This window comes from Triticum aestivum, chromosome 1B (assembly GCF_018294505.1).
Source record: "Triticum aestivum cultivar Chinese Spring chromosome 1B, IWGSC CS RefSeq v2.1, whole genome shotgun sequence".
NCBI classification, from domain to species: domain Eukaryota; kingdom Viridiplantae; phylum Streptophyta; class Magnoliopsida; order Poales; family Poaceae; genus Triticum; species Triticum aestivum.
Window position 1 is genome coordinate 652,705,576 of NC_057795.1, and position 13,028 is coordinate 652,718,603.

The 13,028-nt window shown below is 45.4% G+C and overlaps 1 protein-coding gene across 1 annotated transcript; it reads right to left on the bottom strand.

Annotated features, from left to right (window-relative positions):
• Positions 1–11,440, bottom strand: LOC123145599 (3-deoxy-manno-octulosonate cytidylyltransferase). The gene is made up of 8 exons (XM_044565067.1): positions 11,122–11,440; positions 10,105–10,150; positions 9,793–9,879; positions 9,577–9,701; positions 9,185–9,324; positions 9,057–9,108; positions 8,741–8,851; positions 1–379 (listed from the first exon to the last, which is right to left on the bottom strand). The coding sequence occupies exons 1-8, from the start codon at positions 11,347–11,349 to the stop codon at positions 287–289; spliced, it is 882 nt and encodes a 293-aa protein (XP_044421002.1). The 5' UTR covers positions 11,350–11,440; the 3' UTR covers positions 1–286.
• Positions 11,441–13,028: the final 1,588 nt, after the last annotated feature.

Genomic DNA, 13,028 nt, shown 5'->3' on the forward strand with positions numbered 1-13,028 from the left:
TGTATGCAATGCTCTACCATTCATCCATTACTCAGGAAGCAGTACAATCTTACAAACCGATTGGAATGTTACATAATTACAAGAACTGCACACCAGGTGCATTGCCGAATTCACACAAAGACGATGCACCCTGTTCTCCAGTTACACGCTAAGAAACTCTTTCGTAAAGGGAATGAACCCGAACATAGCTCCCGGTTCTTTCTACAAACTTGTGGATACCATAACCCCAACCTAACAGGAAACCATGCGTGATGCGAAACGAAACCAAACGTTTCCGTGATGTTTACTACTGGATGTTCCTTGCCCGCATCAATGCTTCTATTTTCTCGACATCTTCGGGCGCATCCACGCCATGGGCATCATGGTCCACCTTGATAACCTGCAATCGTCAAGGGAGGAAAAGAACACTCAGTTCAGCAGTACAAGGCATACGCTGCAATTTTTACGAACAGACACGACATATAAAGGTGCATATGGCACGGAACACGTAATGAAACAATACTAAATATCAGCATACAACTACTTGTTAACTTTCCCTTGAGCAATACATTACAAGCTGACACCACTGTACAGAGTACTGACAATGGGCAGTTGCCGCATTCTTTCTAAGTGGTAGCTGTAGTTCAATGCATGCCTTTGCTGCTGCATTCAAATCAAAAACTTCAATTTTCCAGCCGGAAGATAGCCAATCGAAGAAGGCCATTGCAAAGGCGATGGGGACTGAAGCCAGAAGTGGGAAAGGCGTAATGGAGACAAGGGTGGTTGCTAGGAGAGCTCGTTGGCCACGCAACCATGGCCACTTCATCACCTACGACCGTCGCGCGGGGAAGGTGACAGCTACTACAGGGGCGGGACCTGAGAAGAAAACCTGGTGATCAACATGACCGGCGCTCGCAAAGCAGTGCAGATGTGTTCTCTTGCAGTCGGACTCTTCCTGTCCGTGCTGCTGGTGACCTCCCGGCAGCTGATCAACCACATGAAACAGGTCTGTAAGGCACACGGGAGCCTGGACAACAACCAACTGGAAGCAGAAAAGGGGCGCTAATTCATCCTCGAGTTCTCGGAGGATGGAGACCGGCAGCATGTTATCAAGGACAGGCCATGGCAGTACAATTAAGGGGGGCGCCTTCCTGGTTGTCGGCCTGGGGACCGGGGCTGATCCCGCATCGGCTGTCTTTTCTCATGTGCCCGATGTGGGTTCAATTGCGGGGAATCCCTTCCTACCTCCTCACTAAGGAGCTGGCCTTCAGACTGGGTGAGCAGGTTGGCTCGACGGTGATGATCGACCCACACGCAAGAGGGAACATCTTCGACAAGTTTCTCAGAGTGAGAGTGCAGCTACCGTTGTACTCTACCCTGCAGAAAGAGATCACGCTTGCCGATGAGATCACAGAGGAAAAGCTTTTGGTAAATTTACGTTCTGAAAGATTGCCTAATTTCTGCTTGTTCTGCAGATACATAGGCCATATGAGAGCCAGGTGCGATCTCCCTAATGAAGAAAAGAACTGAGGTACTCCATGGAGCTCAGAGTGCATCCTGTACACTTAGACGACCCACGGGCCTGGTCCTTGCAGAAAAGGTGGGGCAGGGACGACCCTTCAGATGCCAACCTTGCCGTGGCATGCCCCCAAGCCAGGCAGCCTAGGCCAAAAGAGCTTGTCGACCTCGCGGCATATCGACCGCTGTGGTGCTGAAGGCGGTCGAGCAGGTGCATGAAAACGTTGCCCGCCTTTCGGTGGGTAACAGGATGGAGACAGACACCAACCCAACGTGTCACGATGCCAACTTCATGGTGGCTGCGAGTACGGCTACCATTGCTGCTGTCTCCCTGAATGGGGAGAATCAGGAGATCAACATAGCAGATGCCAAGGGCTCGGCCTCAACTGCAACCCCGACTGATGCCTCTTCCAACCCGAAGGTCGACCACGACATTGCTGCTGTGGACCTGAACACGGTGTCTGGAAGAGAGTAGAACAGAAGGAAACAACTCACTTCCTGCCTGAAGAGGAGGGGAGTAACAACCAGAAGAATGATGATCTGGCGTCCAAGTGGGAAGCGATACAGGCAATGCTGGCAGCACCCCTGACGGGGTCTACACTTGAGCCACAAACTGCTGGGAACACCGGTGGTAATGCAAATTGCAAGGAGAAAATCGTCACTGCTTCCGTGACTACTTCATAGGTGGGTGGAAACAAGGAAGTTGATGGGAACCTTGTGAAGAGCGCTGGGAGCAGTGAGGCGATGCGGTAGGATGCCTCAGGTCAGGATGGCAGAAACACTCAGAACTGTCACTTGCATGCTGTGGGGGAGGGACAGACTAGCAAGAACAACACTGACACGAAACAAGTTAACCTAAAGAAGAAAATCACCAAGAGGAAGGAGGTTGCTACTTCAGTCCTCGGCAAGCATCCGGATAGGTATAAGAATCAAATGGATGTAGAATCTGAGACTGTGAGTCTTGATGTAATAGTGACTTAGTGAGTAGCAAAAAGGGTAGTGGAAGAAAAGGGAAAGAATGGTGGAAAGGAAGCTGCCGGAGAACTGACGGGCGCGAAGGACAGAACCCGTCAGGAGCCATGTATCTCTTCGCCTGGAACTGTCGAGGACTGGAACGGCCTCAGGCAGTTCAGGAGTTGATCCCCCTATGGGGATGCAAGTTCCCCGGGATGCAAGTTTGAATGTCAGTTCGATAAACTTTGGTGAGCACCATATAGATATTAGAATTGAGGAGGCTGATGGTCAAAGATGGATGTGTACTTTCATCTATGGGGAGCCTAGAGATATGGAAGCTGTTAAGGAGGATAAAGCAAAGTGTATCAGAAGTTCAGAACCATGGCTTATGATTGGCAATTTTAATAAGGCAATGTGGCAATTTGAGCACCTTTCGGCCACTAAAGAAAATGAAAAGCAAATAGAGAACTTTAGGGATACTCTCTCTGTTTGCAACCTCCATGATTTGGGCTATTCTAGAGTGCCATGGACGTATAATAATAAGCAGGGAGGTATCAGAAATGTGAGAGTCAGATAAGATTAGATCGTGCAGTGGCTTGCCCTTCTTAGTCAGGTCTTTTCTCTGATGCCGTGGTGCAGCACCTTGTGTCATCGAGGTCAGACCATTACTCTCTCCTGGTTAGCCTTGAAAAACTGAAGCAGACAACAATTTTCCACCAGCATTGTGCTTTCTACTCCCTCCGTCCCAAAATAAGTGTCTTGAGCTTAGTACAAATTTGTACTAGAGCTAGTACAAAGTTGAGACATTTATTTTGGGACGGAGGGAGTATGAATTAATGTGAGAGAGGGAAAGCACCCTAGCTGATGAAATAAAAGATGCATGGGGAGGGATGTTGTGGCATCGGATCTTGCAGCGATCAACTTCAGGCAACGATGAATTGTTTGAAGAGTTGGGTAAGGAGAAGTTTGGGGCTGTAAATAAGGAGATTGAAAAACTTCGAAAAGAGCTAGAAGGTTTGCTTGCTGACAGGCTAGTAGCAATGGGAGCACCAGTGTATGTCTAAACGGCTGGACGAGCTGCTGCTCCGGGAAGAAATGGTGTGGCGGCAACGTTTAAGAGTGGCTTGGTTAAGCATGGTGACCAAAACACTAAGTTCTTCCATCAGAAGGCTGCATGGAGAGGAAAAAAAATAGAATAAGTAGTCTGAAGAAGCAAGACGGTGTATTAGAGGTGGATTATTTCAGCATGCTGTTTACCAAAAAAGGTATGATTGTTCCAGAGTAAATCGCTGATCTTATGGACCAGAAGGTCGATGAGGACACAAACAGTGTTTTGATTTGCGAGTTGGCCTTTGAAGGCACCTGGGGCTGATGGCTTTCCAGTACGTTAAATCGGGAGATGCTGAAAGAGGAAGTTCTTGCAGAAGTGAATAAGTTCCTCCAGGACGGTGAATTGCCAAAAGAGATAAATGAGACCATCATTGTGCGTGTTCCTAACGTAAAACAAGCTGAGGAACTAAAGAACTACCAGCCTACAGTATTTCATTGTGCGATGCTGTTTAGTATAAAGTTATGGTCAAATGCCTAATAAATAGGCTGACACCCTTGCTGGACGGGCTCATTTTGCTCACACTTTGGAGATATTGGCATCTCAGGAACGATGTCATCCACACAAAGGGAGACGCTACTATCCAATAATCAGTTCAGTTCCTCGTAAGGTATGTTGAGCTGCTCAACTCTGACCCAGATGTCGCTGAGTCAATTTGCTTGGATGAGGCAAAAGGGAAGAAGGGAGGATATGCACGGAATTCTGGATGCGCGGGCGCAGCAACTATAGCCTGGGAACATCCTGCTGAGGGATGGTTGAAGATAAATGTGGATGGATCCTTTGTTCCTGAAACTAAAGCAGCTAGTGTGGACGCTGTGCTTCACGATCATTTGGGAAATGCCCTGGCTGTTATGGCGAATGCGCTCAACACTTCTGTTGATGCAGAAGAAGCTGAGGCTCATGCTTGCTTGGAAGGAATCCATTTGGGAGCAAGCCAACTTTGACAGGCCTATAATTAGTGAGAGTGACTGCAGTTCAGTCATTGCTGCCTTGAGGGGGAGTGGCTGTAACATGTCGAACCGGGACCAATGGCCCACGTGGCCCGGCCGGCCCCCGGGGCTCACGAACCGGGTCCAATGTCCCCATTGGTCCCGGTTCTGGATTGAACCGGGACTAATGGGCTGACCTGGCCTGGACCATTGCCCCCTTTTCTACTAGTGCCCCCCCCCCCCCCCCCCAACAACCATATTTTCTATCTCACCCCCCAAACATCCTGTCTAGCTCTGCCACTAGCTGGCAAAACAAAAAAAGGGCAACAACTTACTTTTCTCGCACAGGAGTGACTCGATCGACGACCAAAGAAAGGTAATATAGTACAAAAAGTTCAGCACATCTCATGAAGGATTGTCTGCCACGAGCCAATTTATTCCGCCTATCAGCATGCGCTGCCAGTACCAGAAACCATGCGTGCAAAGCACTTGTCCGTCTATCTGCTGTGGATAGCTCGGTTGAAGTTGGATTTATGTTATGAACTGTCTGTCCAACTGAACTTTGAAGTGGCCAAGTGGACATCATACTCAAATCAATTGACTGGCGTGACTTATATACTGAGAGAGAGAGAGAGAGAGAGAGAGATTAAACGAATAAAATTGTGACTCTGTTTTCTCAAAACGAATAAAATTTAGTTTTCATCCGCATTTTGCCACCCCTTTTGGTAAGTTTCAGTTTTTTTTGGACTGGTGCACAAGTTTCGGTTCTGTGGGATTGTCTACTATCATAGTCGGTGTCCACATTCTACTCCCTCCATCCCATAAAAACTCTTATTTTATGAGACGGATGGAGTAGTATTTAGATAAACAAGTTTTCTTTCCGTGGTCAACTTGAGCATTTTAATATATACCGTGGATGCATTTTACTCAATCTGATGACAAGTTATTGCGCGCAAACTTGAGCACGTAACCCTTACACATTGACCGTTTAATTTTGACCACACGACGTGCTTGGTCATACCTTGAACAAACTGCTGCTGCCTTTATCTACTTTATTTACGGCCTTTTTCAAAGAACATATGGACTAATCCTGAAACTTTCTGTAAGACCTACACCATCGAAAAACAGTCCTACTTTCCTTTTTGCCGACGCAGCACCAGGATTGCCAGCAAAAGAAGAAAACGATGTGGCATTATTTTATCCACACATGGACAAGACGATCGACGACCAAACAAAGCAATACTACAAGATTGTCAGTATGTTAGACAATTAATTCCGCTTATCAACATGCGCTAGCGCCACCGCCACCAGAAACTGTATGTTGTGTACAAAGCAATCGTACGAGCTTGTGTGCTGATATCCTTGTGGCCATTCAATGTGAGTGAGTAGGGATTGCCATGCAACGGATGCACTACAACTATAAGTGAATGAAAGCTCAAAAGAAAGCTAAGTGGGGTGTGCGTCCAACTCGCTTGCTCGCGAAGACCTAGGGCATTTTGAGAAAGCCCATCATTGAAATACACAAGGCAAGTTCTATAATGAAGAATTTCCACTAGTAATATAGGAAAATGGATAGTAACATTGTCCATTCTCTCTTTTTTCTCTTTTTTTCTCTTTTTTTGGGCTCTTTGGCCTCTTTTTATTTTTATTTTTTATGGAGCTCTTTGGCCTCTTTTTATTTATTTAAGTCCGGATTATCATCCCAACTTGTGAGGGAATCATAGTCTCCATCATCCTTTCCTCACATGGGACAATGCTTTAATAATGATGATCATCACACTTTTATTTGCTTACAACTCGAATTACGACTTGATAGTACAACAAAGATATGACTCTATATGAATGCCTTCAGCGGTGTACGGGGATGTGCGATGATCTAGAGTGACGTGTATAAAAAAATATGAACGGTGGCCAAGCCACAAATACTATATCAACTATATGATCACACAAAGCAATATGACAATGATGATATATGTCACAATAAAAGAAACGATGAAACTTGCATGGCAATATATCTCGGAATGGCTATAGAAATGCCATAATAGGTAGGTATGGTGGATGTTTTGAGGAAGGGTAAATGGTGGGTTTAATGCATCGACGAAAGTTGCATGGTACTAGAGAAGCTAGCAATGGTGAAAGGGTGAGAGTGTGAATAATCTATGGACTCAACATTAATCATAAAGAACTCACATACTTATTGCAAAACTTTATTAGCCATCGAAGCAAAGTACTAATACACATGCTACTACGGGAGAGATTGATAGGAGTTAACCATCGCACGCTCCCGACCTCGACGTAAAGGAAGACAATCAACGATAAATTATGCTCTAATTAACTTAATCACATAATGAGAGACCATACGTGCATGCTACGGGAATCACAAAACTTAGCGCAAATATTCTTACTAAACCACAATTACTCACTAGCATGACTCTAATATCACCATCCTTATATCTCAAAACATCGTGAGAAATCAAACTTCTCATATATTCAATTTTTGGCATGCATGCATGCTTAATTTTATTTGTGAACGTGCATGTATTTTATTCAACTGGTTGTGTCTTCTTTTACTTGTTCATCAATTGAAGAATCTTCCATGGAGATGGTGATCTCCTGATGCGCCTATCAGCCATGGGCTACAGACTGAATTATCAACAAGATTATTGTGATAGCTGGCGTTGCTGTGCTCTACAAAAAAAAAAGGGCAACCTGGTGCATGTAGCTCCCGCTTGCGCAGGGTCCAGGGAAGGGTCCGACCACTTTGGGTCTATAGTACGCAGCCTTTCCCTACATTTCTGTAAGAGGCTGTTTGCAGGACTTGAACCCATGACCTCATGGTCACAAGGCAGCAGCTTTACCACTGCGCCAAGGCTCCCCTTCATCAAAAGAACAGTGTTGCTGTGCTCTACAACTATGCAAGAATGATCTCAAAAGAACAATAACTATACCACGTAGTTTTGAACCTTGGCATTTTATGTTTTGGTTATAAGTTTCTTATTGGTATTTGCTAAATAATCCAATTAATCTTTCCTTATAGGTTGCGCTGTCAGAGTATGTTTTCACTATAGGAAATTTACTTGAACGTCTCCATGATGCCATAAATCTATGTAGAGTTGTTCAGCTCCCACATTATCCTGATGCTTATTGCTATTACTGTGACATTATGCATTATTTTAGAAAGTGATTTCTCCATCAGGTACACATAAAGAAATTGCAAAACTGCACCATGGCTATCCAGTATATCAAGCAAGCTCGGGTTCACATATCTGATGCAGATGGAGTCACAATTTAAGCAGAAGATATTCTTAATGGTGACAAGGAACTACTTTTTCTGTCGCTATGGATTATGCTTATTCATATGCAGGTTAATCTGAAAATGTCAATCAGTCTCCCATTACTCCTATCAAAGTTTTATACTGTTTATTATATTTCACCTTTCGTTTGTATTGAAAATCAGAAGTAACGGGGTTTGATGTTCAGTTTAGTTTTCCTCTTGACACTGTTATTATATTACAATGGGGATATTACTTCTCAGCAATATGTTACTGTTACTTGCCTAAATCAGAAGGGTTGCGGTATCAAATTTCTTTTCAATAAGTTTACGTGCATGTGTTATCCAACAAGATTATGTCAAGATTTTGAGGCTGCAGTAAACTTGCTCAAGGATCCTTTGTTCCTGAAACTAAAGCAGCTAGTGTGGACGCTGTGCTTCGCGATCATTTGGGAAATGCCCTGGCTGTTATGGCGAATGCGCTCAACACTTCTGTTGATGCAGAAGAAGCTGAGGCTCGTGCTTGCTTGGAAGGAATCCGTTTGGGAGCAAGCCAACTTTGACAGGCCTATAATTAGTGAGAGTGACTGCAGTTCAGTCATTGCTGCCTTGAGGAGGGCGAGTTGCTCTAGCATGTCTCATTTAGGTGTCATTTATAGTGATGTTCTCCCAGAAGCTTTGAAATTGCCGGACTGTAGGTTTGTTCACATCAAAATAGATCAAAACCGTGTTGCTCATGAGATTGCTACTTATTTTTGTCAAGCTGGCAATTGAGCTGAGCGAGACTCACAAGTACCACCTCAGATTGCTCATGCAATAGCTATAGATTGCAAATCCTCAAGTTTGGATCATTAATAAGATCTCTTTTGACCTCAGAAAAAACATAGCTTAATTTTTTTTCCAGGAACTAGTTGCCCGGGAGCAACAGATGATAGAAACTTCTTGTCTGTACAAATACTGAACAGCGAGAAGCCAAATTACCTTCATCTTGTAGCCGTTCTCAAGAACTTTAAGTTGTTCCAGGTCCTCTTCTAGTTGCAATGGGGTTGGTGCAAGCTGTGGATAGATCTTCAGAAACTTCGAATCAAAGCCCTACATAAGAAATGTCAAAGCATTAATTGTGGGGGAGCTTAAGCACAAAGTTACTCCCTCCATCCCATAATGTAAGACGTTTTTTGACACTACATTTTTGCTAGTGTCAAAAAACGTCTTACATTATGGGACGGAGGGAGTAATATTTACAACAAAATAAAGAGGCACACAGGGCAGTCAGTTATCAGAAGGGTTGGTCATGTACCGAAATCCCAAGATGAAGAAGATATGGGAAGTGAGGATTGACTTTCCCTGATCTGCAATGTTCAAAATTCCAAAACTGTAAGTGCAAATGAGGTCACCTGAAGAGTTAAAACAAATTTAATATCTTACTTGTTAAATGGGATCAGCCCTCTTGAGAAGTATATTGCATAACCCTGGTTGTCTACTACACACTTCACTCGGTTTGTGTCAAATGCATCTTCAGGTTTTAGTGCCGTGGCAGCTGTGCTGAAGACTGCATCAGGAGCTCGCTGAAGATAAAATTGAGCACATCATAAATGCAATGAAAAGAGATCAGTTAAGAAGAAAGAGATGTCAAACAAATGGAATGAATAGAAATAGAAGGTGAAAGGCAAAGCGGAATCTCCAGTAAAATTAGTACAGCAAAGATTCAAAATGCACATCATCACAATTCACTCAGAAGACTTCATCTCAGTTACTTCAGGAAAAACATTTTGCTTATCAGAAGAGTAAGAAATAACAAAACTAGAGTTCATAAGTACCTGCAGTGCCATAACCACACCGTCTATTATCTCTGGTTCTATAAGAGGCTCATCCCCTTGAATATTGACAACAATGTCGTAATGTTTCCTGAGCTTTTGAAGTGCCTCACAGCAGCGCTCAGATCCTGCATTTTGAACCACATGCCAACAAGCAAATAAGGAGATTACCAAGCAGTCATGAAAAGATACCTGAATTACAAAATCATCCAAGGTTACCATTTTGGCATGATACTGATGTCATTATAACATCAGCTCCAAATCCTCTACAGCACTCGGCAATTTTCTCATCATCCGTTGCCACAACTGAGGACAAAAAGGAAAGAAATACCGACAGTCTTAACATTAGAAGCATGTTGCTGCAGATTTAGAAGCCTCTCTGAACACATCAGAGAAAACAGAGTATGGCAACATAACAAGTGTTCAAGACGATCAAAGAAAGAAATTAACTTAAAACCAAGGCTTGCATATTACAGAAATGTTTTGCACCAAACATGGTAAAAATAAACAAATAAGTAGAAATCTGCTTACCAACATGGTCTAACGAAGAAGCTAGCATAACTCTTTCCCAGGTTCTCTGAAAAGATCCAAGAAGCCAATGGTGAGTTTGAGGATGATCTAGTCAAGACTGTCGGATACACGTAAGGTGATTTATTAGCTATGCTGATTGCTCAGCTAACCGAGCATCAAATCCTGGCACTAACTAATAGGGCACTATATCCATCATTTCATTATGAATATAAAAGCTAACTTGGAGTCCCATTCTCCCAACTCAAAGTCACATTTATCAGCTACAAATATAACTCAATGCTTGAGCAAATGTTGGTACTAGATTCACCACCGTGTAAAGCAAAGTGCAGTACAAAAGTTCAGTAGAACCACGGGACCGGGGCTCCACGTCTCTTTACCGTTAGATGGCACCTCGAGATCTGCACCGTGCAGTGTCATTTGACCAAGGACCGCTAATCAAGTACAGTAATTTCTTAATCTATGGTGTAGTTTCTCTCTCAGGCCCAGTACAACTATTGTGGCAGAAGGCTGTTAGCCGAAGCATTGTGCAGAACAACAATTTAAAATATCTGTCCCATGCGTTAAGCCATTCTAGCTAAACACAGCCTGCAAATCACACGTATTGGCACACAGCTCCAGGCCGTTGTTTCTGAAACCGATGGCATCTAAAGGTGGAGCCGGGGCACCATGGTTCTATAAAAATTTGCGCACTCAATAAATTATCTGAACAAGCCAGAAAGGATTCTTCAGGGAACACATACGTCTGCAGCAGAATAAGCAACCACGGCTTCATCCTTTCGGTTGGTAATATATTAACTTAACAGCAACACAAGCATCCATATCTGACGATCTCACACGAGTAAGCAAGATGTGCAGCACAGTGTCCAGAAATCCTACTAAAATTCCACCAACAGCTTGCAGCTACTCTCTGAGTTACATTCTGAACAGGATGAGAACCCAACGAGAAATCCTAACCCAAATCCACGCGAAAGAACTAGCATTGCCGAGGATGTGAAAGAAGATAGAGACGAGACGGACCTGTATCATGGGCTTGCCGAGGATGAGGGCGAGCGGCTTGCCCTCGAAGCGGGAGGAGGCGTAGCGCGCGGGGATGATGCCCACCGCCAGGCTGCGGAACCCGCGGGGCCGGCGGTACAGGTAGGCGGCCGCGGCGGCCGCCGCCGCCGCGCCGAGCGCCAGCCCGTGGAAGATCCACGCGCGGCCCCCGGACCCCGAGGTCTCCGGCGGCGGCGGGCAGATCGGCATCGCGCCGGCGGTGGCGGTAGGGTGGATCCGGCGCGGCGAAGCGATCCTGAGCTTCGAGTGGGAGTGTGATCCGAGCGGCCGAGCAACAACGTGGGCGTTGCTGTGTCGGTACAGCCCAGCCCAGCTAGCGCATCGTCGTCGGTTCAGGGATGAGGATTTCGTTGGCCCGGCCCAAAAAAGTTTCCTCTGCTTCCTTGCCGTGGGTTTTCCTTGTGTGTGGTGAATCATCATCAAAACAAAACAAAAAAAGATTGCCTAAAAAATCTCAGATCAACTTTTTTTTTCCTAAAAAATCTCATAGCTATTGATGAAACCAAAAGTACAAAGATTCCTGAATATTATTAAATAAAATACATCAAGGTCTCCAAGGGGTTGATTGTCTTCTTCGCCCCGAGCGGGTTGATGACGTGTCAGGGTTGTTGCCTCTACGTCACCGGAGCCAGCCAGTCATTGTTGACCGTGAACGAAAAATCATCAAGTCTACGATCATGTCGGACCATGCCATTGCCGCCGAAAGGTTGTGAAGGTTGGTTGGGAGAAACCATGCCCAGGATCATACAAAGTGAACAATGGCGCATCTTTCTTTAATGATGGTTCTGGAACTATTGTTGTGATCGTGCGGAATTGTCGAGGAGAAGAGGTGGCTGGAGTGGCAGAGCCCTTCGTGTATGCAAATAATGCAGTTTTGGTGGAAGCTCTGGCTATACGCCGAGGTTTACAGCTCGATCATGCATCAAATTGCTTGCTGAGGTGAATGTTGAATCCGATTGTCTAGAAGTTATCACAGCCTGCAACGGAGAGATTTATGTCTTGGCACCTTACTCTGTGATTCTGGCGGGCTGCTCACTAGATTAACACGCATGCCCAACATTGTAGTACATGCGCACTAGCTAGCAATAACAACGTGTTAGGTGCACGCAAATATGCATATGAGAGCCGTGGGTGCCGTTCGCGGGGCCGCGTCTCCACGACGGAGTCAAACAAGTGCCGTCAACGATCTCTGAACAAAAGAAAAGAGGCGCCCTTGATTCTTCGTGGAAATCATGCGTTCGTGTGACACTTCGTACACGGCCGGAGCTGACCTGTTGTATGTATCACGCTGCAGAAGATCATGATTCACGTGTAAAACCATCGTGCTTTTCTATCAGAAGAAACAATAATGTCCTGGACGAGGCAGCTTGGCTCACCCTAATTAATCAACAGCGCTCGTGCCGGTGTGCCTTTGTGTATGCACAATCTACTTCGACCGCCGTGTCACTCGCTCGCCAGAGCGGAGAGCAGGCAGGCAGGCAGGCGTCGCCGTCGTGTCGTACGTCCAAGCCAAGCCAAACCTATCCACAGACCAGCCAGCCAAGCCAGCAATCGTGGACAGGAGTATACATCCATGGCCGTGCGCCGCTCCATTCCGTTGCACCAGCCAGCCGCCGTGCCGTCCCATTCGAGCCGCTCCCGTCACTCACCGCCGGCCGGACTCGGTGACCACCAGAAATCTTACGAGAAGTCCAGAAGAGAGAAGCTCAGCATTTTTGTGGCGGTGCGGCGGGCGTACGTGATCGACGTGCATTCCAATTTAAGAATAAATTAGACGAGTGAAAAAGATCTGCATGTGTCGATGGAGTACACACTACACGGTCTCTTAATCCACGGCGGGACGCAAGTTGGGGTTGGATAAGCGGCAA

Coding starts and splice junctions, on each gene's coding strand:
- LOC123145599 (XM_044565067.1), bottom strand. CDS start 11,349: ATGCCGATCTGCCCGCCGCCGCCGGAGACCTCGGGGTCCGGGGGCCGC. Junction 9,109..9,184: donor GGGCTGATCCCATTTAACAA/GTAAGATATTAA, acceptor TGAACATTGCAG/ATCAGGGAAAGTCAATCCTC. Junction 8,852..9,056: donor TTCTTCATCTTGGGATTTCG/GTACATGACCAA, acceptor TTTCTTATGTAG/GGCTTTGATTCGAAGTTTCT.